The sequence below is a fragment of the Haliotis asinina genome, chromosome 2 (assembly GCF_037392515.1).
Source record: "Haliotis asinina isolate JCU_RB_2024 chromosome 2, JCU_Hal_asi_v2, whole genome shotgun sequence".
NCBI classification, from domain to species: Eukaryota; Metazoa; Mollusca; class Gastropoda; order Lepetellida; family Haliotidae; genus Haliotis; species Haliotis asinina.
In genome coordinates, this window is record NC_090281.1 from 80091218 (window position 1) to 80109091 (window position 17874).

At 40.3% G+C, this 17874-nt stretch overlaps 1 protein-coding gene across 1 annotated transcript; it reads left to right on the forward strand.

The window, feature by feature from the left end:
* Nucleotides 1–1186: 1186 nt before the first annotated feature.
* On the forward strand, nt 1187–12908 carry LOC137272043 (beta-1,4-galactosyltransferase 6-like). Its single transcript, XM_067804414.1, has 9 exons — nt 1187–1397; nt 2226–2452; nt 3168–3358; nt 3940–4059; nt 5106–5210; nt 5547–5613; nt 10107–10292; nt 11681–11871; nt 12698–12908. Exons 1-9 carry the CDS (start codon nt 1187–1189, stop codon nt 12906–12908), a joined length of 1509 nt encoding a protein of 502 aa, XP_067660515.1.
* Nucleotides 12909–17874: the final 4966 nt, after the last annotated feature.

Genomic DNA, 17874 nt, shown 5'->3' on the forward strand with positions numbered 1-17874 from the left:
AAACAGGGATAAGTGCACAAAACATATATAAGACACATGGTCCTGGAACCTCTCTACTCAACAGGATCTGCAAACTGACGCTTTATGAGCAGTCACAATAAAAGTTGTTTAAGAAACTAGTATCATGTAACACTGTTCTAGTTTCACTCTTCATACCGAGGCGTACTAGGTCTTCCAACTAGTGGCTATATAGTGTGCTGTGGCTATATAGTGTGCTGTTTCATGGTGCGAGAGTCGTGATTGGTTGCCATCTGATTTAGTTGTGCAATCAGCGACGTTCTTTCAAAAGTATTCATCCGTAAGACCTCGGTAACTTCCTTAAGCATCGGGAAAACTAGAACCTCTTCTTCAACACGAGGAGCAAATGTTTCTTCCAGACAGAGCACATCCATGAAATGGCGATTCAATGGCGTCTCCATTGCCCTCGTTGACAACAAACAAGCTAGCTATTAAACTTATGTGTCACATCAGCACAAGTCGCCAACTTGCTTAGGTTAGTCAAGCTGGATGTAAGTCGATGTATCACGCGTTCTGACTGGATAGAAAGAAGGGAGATACTTCGAGTTGCGATTATTTGCCGCTATTTGCCGGATTTTATGAGAGCCAGCAAATATGGCCGTATTAGAATAGAGGTTCGTAGGGAGATATGACAGGTGACTTCTGTGGGAAGAGAATGCCCCTCAGGGTGAAGATACGAAACATCCAAATGCACTGGTATGACGTCCTTTATATGTAATATTCAATTTTTGGTTGTGACGAATCTTGGATAACTCGAAGTATTTACGTAGGTCCCTTCAACTTCGACATAAAGGGGCGGCTGGGTATCCTTGTGGTTAAAGCGTCTGCTGGTCACGCCGAACACCCGATCCCCCACATGGGTACAATGTGTGAAGTCCATTTCCGCTGTGACATTGCTGGACTAAAAGCGACATAAAACTGACCTCCGTCATTCAGTCGACTTAAAGGTGTTAGTATGACGTCAGAGTAAACAGTCACCTTTGTAACGGACCAGCAGCTGTCGTGTCCACCATCACTGAAGATGGTATCTGACAATGCTCGACTGTGAGTAATGAAGTCCTATCTTTAGGTGCAATCGGACTCATTAACAGCTGGCCTCCGCTCCATGTATAGTTTGTTCCCAAGTTCCGTACATACGCACAAGTATTTTGTTCCACATGAGGACACCATGTTCAAGAAAGCGATTCGGATGGTGATTATCGTTAGTGGAGTTTTAAATTTTATCCTTCTGGGTCAAAACGTTTTCAACGGTATTCAATATGTCACTAAGTCCGGAAGCGGACATTCTTGGGATGAATTTGATCGAGTCTTGAAAAGAAACTACTCCAACCACCATCTTTTCCATTTACCACGTTGTCCTGATCTTCCAACGGTGACGGGTATGTATTAATGTATGCATGTGTGCGTTTGTGCGTGCATGTGTTCGTGCATGCGTACGTGTGTGTGACATTTTGTGATCAGTGCATTCAAGGTTATTACAGAGGCTCGAGGGGCCCGTTCGTATGAGGCACCGCAATTTGCTATGCAGAGTTGTGACCCTTTGGCACGCAAGGAGCCTGTGATTGTGGGCTGGAGTCCGCCATTACATTTCAAGGTTCTCATGACCATACCACATGCTCTGCCGTTTCAGCAAACTGGCAGACGGCTAAGAACTTTCACACGTTCCCGCTACATCAGGCGGACACGCCGTGACCTATATACTAGTGACTGGGATAGAGTTAGAAAGGGCTTTGAACAAAACTCACAAACATTGACAACACTTAATATTTTTACACATGTTTGTTCAAAATAAAATGTCAAGTGGTATATTTCGAGTGTTTGTTGTTCCTCCGATTATATCTGCTCACCTTCGATTCTTTTTGGAGTTTTATCCAAGGCGCAATATAGCTGGAATATTTCTGAGTGCGACTTAAAACTAAACTCACTCGCTTAAGTAAAAATTCCCCCAGGTTCGAAATTTCAAGGGTTTTATGCCTTGGTCTTTGATTTTACTTGACGAAAGTTTTGAAAATTCAAAATACCTGAAAAAATATTTCGGTTGAATAGCCTCGACATTAGAATTCCGTTTTAGCACTGTAAGCATAGTTTCTTATGATACGAAACTAAGGAAAGTTGCCTTTTGGTGTGGACGTTTCTTACATGTTTGTTTAAATTGTTTGACAGTATCATAATGTTATTTTTGTGATGCATTGCACAAATTTTCACAGAGTGGCTGCGAAGACCTAATGTTTCCAAAATCGACCATGGTGCTTTGACGAGGGAATACTTTTTTGGAGTAGATGGGCACTTTTCACCGCCCAACTGTGTGACGGATGAGAGAACGGCCGTAATCATTCCGTCCGATGATCCTGACAACGTAAGAATACTTCTCAACAACCTCATTCCCGTCCTAAGAAACCAAAACAAGGACTTCACCATCTTTGTCGTTGAACAGGTAACGTAAGGTGACAACTATTTCACTTACCTTTGGAGTCAGTTAAGTGACTGCTTCAAGGCCATTACATGCGTAGTGTGAGGATGGAGGAAGGAGTAGAGCCTCCATTGTTCTAGACAGGATCTGTCACAACGTGTCCATATTCAGCCTTGATGTCAGTGCAATCTGTCCGGGCAATCCGTATATGCATGAGTGATACTCAGGGTTATCATACCATAAGGGATTTATGCTTCATTACATCCAGCTAAGATCTACTTTAAGATTGCAGGTTAGATGACCCTAAACTGGCTGTACAATGTTGTGTCTCTTAAACCTGTAGACCCGTCAAGATTCCGGGTTCGATTTTGTCTTCAGCAATCCATGCTTGTCGTAAGAAGCGAGTAACAGAACCGGGTGGTCAGACTCGCACACATGGTTGAAACATGTCATTGTATCCCAGATGCGTAGATGGATGCTCATGCTGTTGATCACTAAGATGTCTGGTCCAGGATCAATTGTTTTCAAACCACCGCGATATGTTTGAGATGTTACTGATGCGATTTTAATCGAACAACAAACAAAACAAACAACAAACTGTGACTGATCTAATACGCTCACTCAAACAACTGCTACCCACTACAGTTATATCAATTCAAATCGCATTATGGCTGTTAAACCAGGGTAATTCCGTTGGTACAGATGATGAACTCGGAGCTTGTTTCTTAACTTCCTTCAGGCTTCTGGAACACCGTCGAACAAAGCGTTGCTGATGAACGCCGGTTTTGTGGAAGCTGTTAGACAAGACATCTTTACGTGTGTCGTCTTTCATGACGTTGACCTTATTCCTGTGACCAACACCGTCCCGTACAGGTGCCTGAAGAGCCATCCCCACTACCTCTCCGTGACGACATCGAACTTCAACAGCACGTAAGACGTTTCTACGAAGATATCATATCCTATCTACCTTGTAGGGCCTAGATTTTCGAAACTCACTTGGCGCTAAGTTAGGCGTAAGTGAAATACATTAACACAGACGTACGACTATCTTAGCGCTAAGAGAGCTTCGAAAATCTAGGCCCAGAGATTCACTTTGTCTTCTTTCATCTCTATTCTATCAAGATTAATTCCACATGATCCAACCTCTATCATAGCTTTGTTCAAAGACCTATATGGTTTGCTTGATGCTCAAAATACACATCAATTCAACAAGAACGCCACTGCCAGTACAAATAACACTTTACAGACTCCCTACAGTATCAATCTCAATCAAGCAAAATATGCAGTCATATGGTATAGCATGTTCACTCAACAATAGGTGGGGTATCCAACAATAGGTGGGGTATCCAACAATAGGTGGGGTAACCTAGTAGCTAAACTCTTCGTTCGTCACACCGAAGAGCCGGGTTCGTTCCCCACAAGGGTACAATGTATATATTGCTAAAAGCGACGTAAAAATGTCGGATTTTGTCGGAACTGACACATAAAGTCATTGTGCACTTTCTCCACAGAGCCAGGGAGCACCGGCTGGGTGGCGTTGTTGCTATGACACCTCAACTCTTCAAGTCTGTTAATGGATTCTCCAACTTGTACTTTGGGAACGGATATGAAGACAGGGACATGTTTCAGAGGTTTGCACTCTTTTCAACCTATTAGGAGAAAGAGAACACATCTCATCTGAAATTGGAACTGTTGGATGTACAATGTGTGATAAAATAATTCATCATGCGTGTGTGCGTGTGTGCGTGCGTGCGTGCGTGCGTGCGTGTGTGTGTGTGTGTGAATGTGTTTGTTCATATCCTAATTATAATGGAATATTCTCTAGAGCTTCGTATTTAAAGCTGTTGCCTCTGTTTAAAAACACGGTTGCTTAAATCTTTCGATATGACGTTGAGCTAGAGGTACTAATGATTCAGACAAATAGTGAGTGAGTATGGTTTTACGCTGCTATTAGCAATATTCCAGCAATATCACGACGGGGGACAGTAGCAATGGGCTTCACATTTGTAGGAAACCTTTTAGGAATTTGGAAACCTTTTTAGGAATTTGGGCGTTGACTGAAGTCTCAGTACACTTTCCTGCTACACTGTCAAATAACAGAGCTTAGACTTCGCACAAGTATCCAAACGGGGAATCAACCCAGGACTTGACGAGCTAGGATAAAACATCGCCCTAACGATTTCGGTTAAATACGTTAAATATTAATGCTGCAAGAACATAGAGGTACTAATGTTAAATCGTGAATCGTAGCTTCCTATAAACCCAAAGATGTAAACATGTAAATGTTTATAAATGCTGGTTACATGGAATATACCTTATCACATTGGCAGTTAAATCAGACCGGTTCTGATTGCTAATGTGGCCCGGTCTCTTATCACTAACGCTTCTGCTGCCTTCCTTCAATAGTAATGTATAGGTTGTGATTAATATGTTTTTCAAGATGAATTGTTGCAGGGTGGGGCAGTGGAGTAGCCTAGTGGTTAAAGCGATCACTCGTCACGCCGAAGACCCGGGTTCGATTCCTTATATGTGCACATTGGGACAAGTCAGTTTCTGGTGTTCCTTTCCACCTCCTTCTCCCACCCCCTAGGTAACTGAAATAGTTGGTTACGTCACTCCTAACAGCAGATTTTGTTTGTATAAATCAACTTCTGTTTGATAATTGTATACTTGAAAGGTTGAAGAGTCTCAATATCTCGACGGTAGACGCACGGGGCAGGGATGGGATATTTTTCTCTCGAGGGGATGCAGGACACAGAACGAAGAGCCATGATGAAGATGGGTAGATATTTCTTATTTTGTGAATGTAATTATTCTAATTATATACTTTTCACACACACACACACACGCACGCACGCACGCACACACACACACACCACCACCACCACCATAGGTGGAAACTTTCGCCACATTTTAGAAATTAATTGACAAAATTAAGATGTGTAATTTTAAACTTATTTCAGATGGTTCAAGGTTTTGTCCTTTTTTTTGATTTAACTGAAGAGCAAAATATACATCAATGGTATTGTGGTAGAGGCCTGTTACTGAATGAAATGTCTGTCTGTCTTTGTCATTCACTCTTCCATGACCTAGCTGAAAGGGGCTTCCTTTATTGCAGGCTAAAACTTCTTGACGAAGCCTGTGCAAGAGCTGAGCAGGAAGGTCTTAACACCCTGAAGGCTTCCGTACAAAGACAAACAGGATGGCTGCGCGTGTTTACAAAATTCTACGTGTCATATGATCCCGACTATTACAAGCAAGTGACGATCTACTGCTGTTGTGACCTCTACTAATACTTTTACTACTGTCTCTACTGATACTCCTACTTTAAAACAACTGCGGCTACCAGTACTCCTCCTCCTCCTCCTCCTCCTGCTGCTGCTGCTGCTACTACTACTACTACTACTACTACTACTACTACTACTACTACTACTACTACTACTACTACTACTACTACTACTACTACCACCACCACCACCATGGGCGGATCCAGCCTTTCAAAAAGGGGGTTGCACTTTTGTCATTTTTATCTTCGGTGGGGAGGTGTTGATTGAGAATCAGAACATGAACTTGGAAAAAGGGTGGGGGTGGTGGTGGTGGTTGTGTGTGTGTGTGGGGGGGGGGTTGTTTGCCTGGATCCACCACTGACTACCTCCTTTTGATGTCAAACTGAGTTTGCTGTGTGAAGCGTTGTGAAACCCTTGCTGTTCATATGTTGGACGTTTCACAACTTTAAAATGTTTAACAATCCGTGTTGGCACACTTAGATTTGCCGGATGAAGTACGCTTTAAAGTTTTAAATACGTCTATTTTTTCTTACAGAAGACAGATAAGCACGATCTTAAAGAGAGAAGCCCTGTCCACTTGGTAACATCGGTTTGGAGGAATCGTAGAGGTTGCACGGAAGGGGTGATGATGATGTTTTACACGAATGTTCATGTGGGGTGTACAGTTTATAATCGTCTTTAGAAAGAAATATTTTGTGATATATATGTTGATTTGTAGTTTAGATGAAGCGTTGGGGTAGCCTTGTGGTTCAAGGGTTTGCTCGTCACGCTGAAGGCCCAGTTTCTATTCCCCACACGGCGAAGCTTATTTCTCTCTACATAATATTTGTCAACCTCAAGCAAGTTGGTTTGCTATGTTCCAGCCACACGATCCCCATTTTGTTTCACGTTTTATCTTGGTAACAATCCACCTCCACCCCAGAAAAAAATAAAACAAAAAACAAAAAAAAAACAAAAAACAACAAAAAAACAAAACAAAACAAAACAAACAAACAAAAAAGAAAAACAAACAAACATACAAATACCCGGAAAAAATCTGAAAAAAAATACATTTTGAGTGTTTGATATAGGTAGAAGTCCCCTAGAATCAAGCTTAGATATTAAAGTGAGTAAAGAAGCAATTTGAAACTACAATAGCTCCCTCTTTTCATGTTTACTGCAAGAGCTTGTCCTGGAGACACTAACTCGCGTAGTCAAAGGACATGACTGATTGAAATGTTTTCACTATTCATACATGATGTTAATGGTTCAAACAAAATAATCATTGGTCTCATACGTGCATAAGTGTCAGCTCCCAGCATATTGTAAGCAGTAATCTTTTTCATTTTCTGCAATTATTTAACAACTGTTATACTTTAATGTGTTGTGATGACTTACGTCTTATGAACCACTTTATCCACATGTCAAACTTTGGATGTGGCTTTGCTAACGATCCCTTCAGAATAAAATGGAAACTTTACAAATATTGGACATAATTATAGTTAGGCTCACTACGTTTTGATATCTTCTCGTGGCTGACAGATAAGTGTGATAACAAAGGCATAAGAAAAGAGATATAAAATCAGCAATCTGTCCGTTTAGTACAGGCTTCCATGTCCTCCTGTCACATATGACAATACACTCATACTTAATTGTATATCTTTCATGAAGCTTAAAGGCACACTATCACTACACTTCTCGAAAAATCAATATAATTGCTTTTCTCTTATTAGCGCTAAATGTCAGTCCCCTGCGAAACTACCATGTAATTTATAAATAAAGATAAAATAAATTACGTATTGAGATTACAATATCAAATTAAAAGGTCGGAATGAATTAATGCAACGTTGCATTAAATCGTCTCTCGAGCTATCTGCCGACCGAACTTTATTTCAAGCGAACCCCTTAGAGTTATGTCCCTTGGAACGTTCTTTAGGAATATCCTATAACGCAACCTGTGATCAATGCCAGTCCGGCAAACACCGACAACGCCGTGTGCAACGTGTGCTGAACTTTGGTAACATTCCATATATGGAACGTATTGTCCGTACGGAGGCTGCTCGCCTCAAGGTTTCAATTGTCGATTTCATGCAATTTGGAAGGGTTAATAACTAAAGTCTTTTATTGTATCAATAGGAAGCCAAAGCCAGTGTCTTTCACCCATTACAAACATATTATAGTCCAAAATATTGTCGAAAAAGCGTGACATTGTGCCATTAAAGTGACATTTGCAAATATGGATGGTTTTCGCACCAAGGGACGAGTGCAAATGGATGAGCGTTTGACCATAGTGATAACTCACCGGTCCATTATACATTTCTAGCGTGTGCATGACAGATTGTAACCTTCAAATGCTTGTTAAAAGATGAAATGGAATAAAGTTTTGGTTTATTTTATTTTATTTCATTTTATTTATTTTTTTTTTTGTGTTTGTGAATAGCCTTGTTAACGCATACCATCATGTAAACAGTGAACAGTGCATTCACCCGTTGAAGGAGCAAGAATTAGCTCTGAAACGTCGTTTACAGAATAAAAAGAAGTTGTTATCCTTAAACATGTGTGATGTCTTCATGTTAAATCATCTATGACTGATACTGTGAAGCTGAATTAATACGAGCGCATTTTTCGTATTTACATTTCATTCTCACATCGATTTCGAGATTTATAATAATCCGATATTTCCACCGTTACCGGACTATTTCATTACAAATGGTAACAGATTTTGATTAAGCGATGAGGACTGTATGTATTCGTATTTACACTTGAATGCGTATGCGGGACCCGTGAAGATCCGAGTTAGAAGTGATCTTCGGCAAACAAAGCTTGTCGTAACGCGACTAACGGGATTGGGTTGTCAGGCTCGCCGATTTTGCGAGACATGTCATGGTATCACAACTGCGCAGATCGATGCTCATGATGTTGATCACTGGATTGTCTGGTGAAGACTCGGATATATACCGTATGGCTTAAATATTGCTGAATGCGGCGTAAAACTGAACTTACCCACGTAAACGTACATAGTGTAAACGAACAGTGTACGCCGGTTAGGAAGGCGAGTATTTAAGATCAGCATGGGGGTGTAATCACAGCTGTTGTGAATACATCACACGATGACAGTCGCTTTAAGAGGTGACGAAGCTTCATCACGCCTTATCGCTGAACGTGAGTAATTGAGGGCCATATCGAGATTTTATCACCCTTAGACATATGGTGATCCTGGCCGATACATATCTAGCTTCATATACAGAAGACATACCCAGGAAGTACATCAATATACCCAGTATAACCATTCCATAGTAACATGCATCTGCACAAGAAACTTGTTCTCTTAACTATTCCTGGCGTTTTAAATTTGATTATTATGATCAAATTTAACTTTGTGGGATCCGGCGTTGACAAAACGAGCTGTGTTGAGAAGGATACTACGTGGACTGACTTTTTACATAAGCACATAGGGGGCACCAGTAGACGAGGAAATCTGCCACTCTGCCCTAATCCAAAGTTTTCATTTGGTAAGCATTGTTTATTGCATTAACGTGAGTAAATGATGAGTGTGTTTAGTTTTACGCCTCTCTGATCAATACTCTAGCAAAATATCATGGTGGGGGACAGCAGAAATGGGGTTCACACTTGTTGAATTAAAATACATATTTACCCTGTTTTCTCCGGGCAGGTAAGATGTATTAGTTTTGTAAGTACTGTAAATGTCTTGTGTAGGTACTGTAAATGTCTTGTGTAAGTACGTCTTCCTTGTGCGTATTTAGAAACCTGACTCTTTATTCCAACCGAAATGACTTTCGGTTAGAAGTATGATCATGTTTTTGATGGACTGAGGTTGCCATTTGCGCTTTGTCCCTAGGGATGATCTTTTCTCGTTTTAGTCCATTATGAATTCACCTACAGCATCTCAGAACAAACGTGACCGTCTTTGGTAATGGTGATTTCATATGCACCAACTGATTTTTAGCTTTGTCATTAGTCAAACCTCGTTGCAGTAACCTTTCTGGATCAGCATAGCATCATTTATTAGCCGACGTCAGATGCTTTGTACAAATTGATACTTCTTAGAAAATATTAAATACTCGAATGATCTCTCAGGAGAAATGACAGCATAAATTAACATTTTAAGTTTAATTAGACTGCATATTGTATACTCGAATGAATGTCAAATCACGAAATGTGTCAGCAACAGAAAAAACAAGGGTCTCTAACGGCCCTCCCGCAAAAAAAAAAAAAAAAAAAGGAAAAACATTAGAAACATTATACAAAATGTACAAAAACAAAGGAGATATTAAAACTAAAACATTCTATTTTAAAAATAATCCTTGTTTTTTTTTGATAATGTCAAATGCTAATAATTTGTTTATTCAGATCAAAAAGGAGTCACATTAACAAGTGTAACCTTCGCACAGCTAAATGCTCAATACAGTGACGGTAACGATGGGCACTTCACAGCACAGGGTTGTGCTGGAAGAGACAAGACGGCCATTATCATACCTTTCCGTGACCGGCATCAGAACCTCACCATCCTCCTCAACAACCTCATTCCGATCCTGAGAAAGAGGAACGTGGATTTCACCATATTTGTCATCGAACAGGTAGGGCATATGACTTATGTGTCTGTGGTTTACGTTTGTTTTCGCTTGAAGTTTCGATCGGTTGTGCCAGAAGATTCTACACACAATGCTCAGACTTACGCATAATGTCTGAAAATACATAATTCTGATAGAAACATTTTCTTGTAAGTTCAAAAGGAGTGAGAAGGGAGACTCAGAGTAAATCTAGGCTTGTTTCAGTTGGGATGGTAGGGTAACCTAGTTGTTAAAGCCTTCGCTCAGCACGCCGAAGATTTGACTCCCCACATGGGTACAATGTATAAAGCCCATTTATGGTGTTCCCCAGCCGCGATATTGCTAAAAGCGGCGTTAACCTAAACTCAGTCACTCACTCTCTTCACTTGGTGCTTCACATTGCTAAATGGCTAATCAGTCGCTACCCAAAAACCCATAGGTTTAGTACAAAGTTGAAATGTTTGTACCGAGGATTGTCACAAGTATGCCTATATATCGGGGTGAGGGAAATTCATCGAAGCGACGCTGGTTTGATAACGGTTTGATGTTGAAGATATCGGCCACTATTTCAGTAAAAGCTACCAAAACCTTTTTTGTAGTAAAGCTGACTGTACACTTATATCATGAGCCGGAATAACCTAATATTGACACCAGATGCCACTATTTCAGTGAAAGCTACCAAAACCTTTTTTGTAGTAAAGCTGACTGTACACTTATATCATGAGCCGGAATAACCTAATATTGACACCAGATGCCACTATTTCAGTGAAAGCTACCAAAACCTTTTTTGTAGTAAAGCTGACTGTACACTTATATCATGAGCCGGAATAACCTAATATTGACACCAGATGCCACTATTTCAGTAAAAGCTACCAAAACCTTTTTTGTAGTAAAGCTGACTGTACACTTATATCATGAGCCGGAATAACCTAATATTGACACCAGATGCCACTATTTCAGTGAAAGCTACCAAAACCTTTTTTGTAGTAAAGCTGACTGTACACTTATATCATGAGCCGGAATAACCTAATATTGACACCAGATGCCACTATTTCAGTGAAAGCTACCAAAACCTTTTTTGTAGTAAAGCTGACTGTACACTTATATCATGAGCCGGAATAACCTAATATTGACACCAGATGCTCGTCAAAAGGTGTGGGTATCCTGTTCCTTAAATTTCTTTGAATAAGTTAATGATCGCACATGGCTGTAAGTTTCTCTGCTCAGGTGGGGGAAACGAAATACATTTTCCAAAAATTCTTTTAAAAATGTTAGAAAAAACTAAATAAGTCGTTTTCAAAGCTGTTAATGAAAAAGAAACTCTAGTCTCCCACCACCCGTGTCCGGTTTGTTCGTGTCAGATGATCGGTCACGCAGTATATACACGTATGTAAAACGTTTTCATTCCTCAACAGGATCTTGATACTACATTCAACAAGGCAATTATGATGAACGCTGGTTTTAAGGAAGCAATGAAACAGGATTACTTCACGTGTTTCATCTTTCATGACGTTGATTACATTCCTGAAACCGAAAACGTCCCGTACGAATGCCTCCTCAACCGCTCCTACCATCTCGCAGCTGCCGTATCCGCCTTCAACTACACGTAAGTCATCACCTATATGTGTAACACGTTTTTCACAGTTAGTTGTTTAGTACTACCCGGATGCGGAGGTTCCATTAGAGATGTACCCTGAGTATCGTCCATGTTTTGATTGCACTGTGCAAGACTGTTGTGTGCACACATCACATTAGGGGCGGTAGGGTAGCCTGGTCGTTAAAGTGTTCGCTCGTCACGCCAAGGATCCGGTTTCGATTCTCCATATGGGTATAATGTCTGAAGCCCATTGCTGATGTCCCCTGCCGTGATATCGCTGGAATATTGCTAAAAGCGGCGTAAAACCATACTCACTCACTGTCTCATCCACTACAGAGCTACCGGACAACAGTGACTTACATTGTTTGCCTAGTTGTACAAGATGATAAACTAGTAATACTGTCTTGTTCATTTAGCTACGAAAAGAGAGAAGAGTATTCTGTGTGTTCAGAGATCAGAGACGTGCACAAAATAATCTATTAATTGAATGATCTTATTGTCGTGATTAACCAAGTTACACGGCGACAAATATTTCTTTTATTTAAAATCCAAGACGATATTAAAAACATTTTTGTCTATTTTGTTAGCGACCGCATGAAATTTGCAGGAGGAGTAATGACCATGGCGCCACATCTTTTCCAAGCTATCAACGGCTATTCCAACTTATATTTTGGATGGGGATTTGAAGATAACGACATGTATAGAAGGTATTTTATGGCAATAACGTCTAGGTCAAACCAATGCTTGTTGTACGTTTGTAGTTATGTCTTGGTTAATGGACATGGAGAGACACATGTGTCGTAGGAATTTATGAGTTTTCACATCTTTTGAATAGATGTGATTTCTCTCGAAGACGAGTGCTCGCGTGGTTCTGTTGCTGGTCACGTGATCCTGGACACGATGACCTCACCAAATTGCTCACATTCTGCAGCATAAGAGACAAACCGGTCAGCCGTACCAGAACTTGCCTGGGTATTTATGATACTGGACCCCCGATCACTGTTAGCAACCAGCTGACAAGTCGAGAGATGAACACCAAAACTTAGACGCCACCATGCGATACCAGAATCTCTCTGAAGCCATTTAGTCCTAGGTTTTGTCACGTGATCACTGTACAAGACTGTAAATTCGCGTTATATGATCCTCGAAGGTCCGGGTAAGATCACCAACCCATGCTTGTAAGAGGCAACTAACAGGATCAGGTGATCAAGTTTGATGACTTAGTTGACAGATGTCGCTGAGTGCGGCGTAAACCTGAACCCAGTGGCATTCAATGATATTTTGCCTTTTTATTCCAGGCTATGTGTCTTAAACAATAGACCCATAAAAGCTCGACTAGCTGATGGCAGATTCTTTTCCTTAACACATAGCAGAGATCAAGGAAATCCCAGGAATGCAGATGGGTAAATATTGAGTGTTGGCATACTGACACGGAAACAAAGTGTTCTATGCAAAACGGCCTTCACGCGGCAAACTGAAGTTTGACAACAAGTGTTTGACGTGGAAAAATGCCTCTAAAATTTCAACAACTTACGCAGCAGCTTAACACCAATAGTGGCATTATGAGTCAAACACCTTAGTAAGTCATGACCATAGATTTATGATATCCAGGAAAATAGTATACCCATGTACTAGAGCACCGTTCCGTTCTATGAATGTGTACAATGTGTGCATATTTATATGCTTAATATGGCAGTACATTTAGCAGTGATGTCATAGTTTATGTGAATATGCACGAAAATACGTAATCACAAACTTGCATTCACTCACTCACTCATTCACTCTCAACCACCCAGTTGTCCGCTCACCCACTCAATCACTCACCCTCAAACAGTTGAATTATTAACGCGTCAAAACTTTTTCAGGGAGCGTCTTTTCTGGAAATCCATACAGCGAGCTGGATATGATGGTCTGAACAGTCTGAAATACACCGTGGTCAAAACGACAGCCATGCCTATATGTACATGGAAACGAATATCATTTAACGCCAGTTATTATGTGTAAGTAATAACACATATTATACATACACAATTATTAAATCAACTACATTTACAATCAAAGAAAGTCAATGCAAAGTAAATTACATTGTCAGTCTAAATGTCTGAATGCGTCATGGTGTAACAATACAGAAAACTGCTATATAGTCTAAATGTCTGAATGCATCGTGGTGTAACAATACAGAAAACTGCTATATAGTCTAAATGTCTGAATGCATCGTGGTGTAACAATGCATAAAACTGCTATATAGTCTAAATGTCTGAATGCATCGTGGTGTAACAATACAGAAAACTGCTATATAGTCTAAATGTCTGAATGCATCGTGGTGTAACAATACAGAAAACTGCTATATAGTCTAAATGTCTGAATGCATCGTGGTGTAACAATACAGAAAACTGCTATATAGTCTAAATGTCTGAATGCATTATGGTGTAACAATACAGAAAACTGCCAAGTAACAGCATATACTCATGTGGGATATTCCCCGTCGTGAAATGGTATGGTTAGTATAAGCAAAGATCAGACCACTCACACTCATCTTTCCTTCAGGGTAGCTTAGTGATGAAAGCTTTCATTCGTCACGCAGAAGATCCAGGTTCCATTCACAACAAAGATACAATCTGTAAACCCCATTTCTGGCGTCGATAGTGATAATATTTCTTACATTGCTTACTCACTCACTCATTCCTTAAAAATTATTAGCCGATTGAGATTAAATAGATACCTTTTTTCAGGAACCAAATGGATGCCATCCTTAAACGGTGAACTTCCCCAGCTAGTGCGGGAGCTTACTGTGTACATGTACTTCATACCTTAACCATTAAGCAAGATGGAAAACTATGAAGTATTGAAGTCCTTCATCACGCCCGAGTGCAGTCATAGTTTTTAAAATTTTTTTTGTTTTATGATGCTGCCATCTTGTATATAACCAAGTATGGGGACAACCAAACCAGCGGTTGACGTAATGAACAACACGATACACCATCCGTATGTGATGACACAATCTGGCCGATCTCTGCATCGTTTTTAGTCTCAAGGTTTGAGTGATAAGTTCCGTTCGGAGACAGAATTATCTGCCCACGGTGGTGTTGATGTGTGGTGGCGCTCTCTGGAAAAGTTCTTGATGTTCACTGTTATTTTATAATCATCACCTATGTCATTAAGGTGCAAAAGTGCTTGAAATAGCACAAGCAATCTTTTCACAGCAAGAAATTGTGTGGAATAGAATCAGCCTCAAAATTGGACTCTATATTCAGCCCAAGGTGACCCAACAAGTAGCCCCCGCCAAACATGGCGAGTATTCACCTACTGTACGTCACAAATAGACTTTTCAGGCTTATTTTGTGTGCAGTGATATTTACACTGTATACTTGGTCATATGTGAAAGTATTGATGTGTGTTTTGTCCAGTGACGATGTTTATGAACATGTGCGTGTTAGTGTGTGCGTGTGTGAGTGCGAATGAGGCAAGAAACTGCGAATCAGTGCTTTCCAGTTGGCCCCCCAAATAGACAAATCCACATGTTTCAATTACCCGAAGCTGTATTTTGTTTAACCAATGATGTTTCGTTGTGTAAGCATGTTCCACCAGTGGGCTTTACATTTTACAACAGGGACAATCGGGTTGATCAAATGATAAAGTTGACACTTTATTTTGGATTACTGGTCTGATTTTACTTGTTCTTATATGCAACTTTCAAAGCTCATTAATCGAAATTACATGCAGTGTTTGTAGATCTAGATATGAGTTTGACTGTATGGATAGACACATCATATTTATAATGTATTAAGTGGGGTTCGAAATCCTCGGTTTAACCTTCCGATGTTCGTTGGATGAAACACCGCCCTACTTGAGGGGCTTGATCCAGGTAAACAGCACCTCATGAGTGGACCTGCCCCCTTTTGGCGTTTAATCTTCAGACTCCTTTCAAATCTTTAAGGCTCGTTTGAAAACATACTCCTTTCAGCTTGTCGATGCCGACCAACTGTCCCACTGAACATTTTTTTTTCATTAAATGTGAAATATTATGGCTTTCCTGACGGTGCAAGTGACCGTTTTATTGTCTTATGGGATGTGTTTTACGTCCACTTTACTCAGTCATAAACTTGGTGTTACGGAAGAGAACAGTCAATTCCCGCTGGGGCTGTTTGGTACAACAGTCTTGTGTCTTCTTTGTGTGTGATAGCAATACACATCCGAACTGAGACCTCGCTAGTTCCCCCAACAATTTTCCATAGTGATCCTGTATGGATCGTATAGTCCTGTTCTATTAAACCCGGACCCTCTAAAGACCGGAAATCTTGTAACCAGACTACGCTGTATATATCGGCAAGCATGAGTATATTGTTAATTTTGTACTTGAGTATATTACTTCATTATGTACTGATTATCGTTTCGGTGGTCGTTCTCATAGCTGTAACTGATATGATAATAAAGCGAGAATTGAATATTTATAGTCTCTTCTTTCATTATCTTGTGCAAAACAAGATAACTGCAGATTGGCACAATCACAATGACGGCGAAACACTGTGTGGCGTTTGTTAGTAAATACATTAGTATGCTTGCTTTTTCTGCTTAAAGTCAGTCTTAGTCTTTCAAAAGTATCCTTCTCTTGTGGAGAAATAGGTGCTCTGGTCATACGAGACAAGGCAGACTTTGCTTTCCCCCCCCCTATAATAAATAGGGAAGTGAACATGTGAGTTATTAAGTATAACTGTACGTGTCTTTCAACCATTGTGTAAGAATATTTAACTACATCAAGTAAATAGGATAACTGTATATGGATGACAACTTCTTTAATACTGGAACACGACGTTTCGATACAGGTTCTTGTATCGTTTGCAAAGTGTAAATGATACAGGGAGAGAACAGGCGATATATATACATAAACTAATTAACAAGTGATGATAAAGACAAAGGGTTAACAATGGATAAAAGGATAACATGGAAGCCAGTAGTGCACAGAGCCTAGTATAAACACAAGTTAACAATGTGATGATAACTAAGTAAGCCAGTGAGGTACACAGAGTGGGTTGTTTGTACAGTAGGCTAGAGTGGTCTGATGAGCTCATCGTAAGCTGTGGGGATGGGGTAACTTCTAAAATATGCCTCTCAAGCAAGTTACATCAAGTAAGGTCTTTATGTACTGTGCAATATTGAACATCAACCTGGTTACCCCTTATTCCATGACGACGCGAATAGGTTGTCCGTTCTTGTCAGTCACGTTGTCCACGGACGTTTAAAGATGATAATGCACGTGAGTAACGTGCACTGACGATTTTAGGGCAAGTGTACCACATTGTGAGGAATCGAACCCGGACAAACCAACGCTTTAACCATTATGCTACCCCACCGACCGACCCGTCAGTATTCAATATTCCCGTAATATCATGGCGGTGGACACCAGAACATGGGCCTCACACACAGCGCCCATGTGTTGAATTGAACCTGTGTCTCTGGCATGACGACCGAACGCTTTTACCTCTAAGCTACCCTCACCCCTCAAACATGACGTTATACAGGAAACATATAAACAAACATCTGAACACAATAGATCATCTGTACGTCTTTGCCAGCCCAACTGTAAATGTCCTATCTCAGCTATGTAAATACACCACTGAACCGGCTATGGTATGTAGCATTGGTTTGATGACAGTATTGATTGAAACATTGTGTACGGTTTTTACGTGAGGTGTTTTTTTGAGAGAACATACATCCGTCATTTGAAACTTGCATTTCTGAATACGACAGACATGTTTGTTTTACGGGTATCTAAGTGGCAGGCAAATATTACACCTCCACTAACCATTATCAGTTCGGGCGTGTTCATCTTTAAACGAGGCGTATTTATAGTTGTAGCTGTAAAACTGCACGATCTTATTTGGATAATGCACTTTAGAATTGTACTTTTCACAACAAAATTCGAACAAAACCATTGTTCACAGTCTGTGTACAGCAACACCGTGTGTGACAATACAAAACAACAGCTATCAAGTGACTAGGGATTGTTGATAA

Coding starts and splice junctions, on each gene's coding strand:
- LOC137272043 (XM_067804414.1), top strand. CDS start 1,187: ATGTTCAAGAAAGCGATTCGGATGGTGATTATCGTTAGTGGAGTTTTA. Junction 5,211..5,546: donor AAGAGCCATGATGAAGATGG/GTAGATATTTCT, acceptor CCTTTATTGCAG/GCTAAAACTTCTTGACGAAG. Junction 5,614..10,106: donor TTAACACCCTGAAGGCTTCC/GTACAAAGACAA, acceptor ACCTTCGCACAG/CTAAATGCTCAATACAGTGA.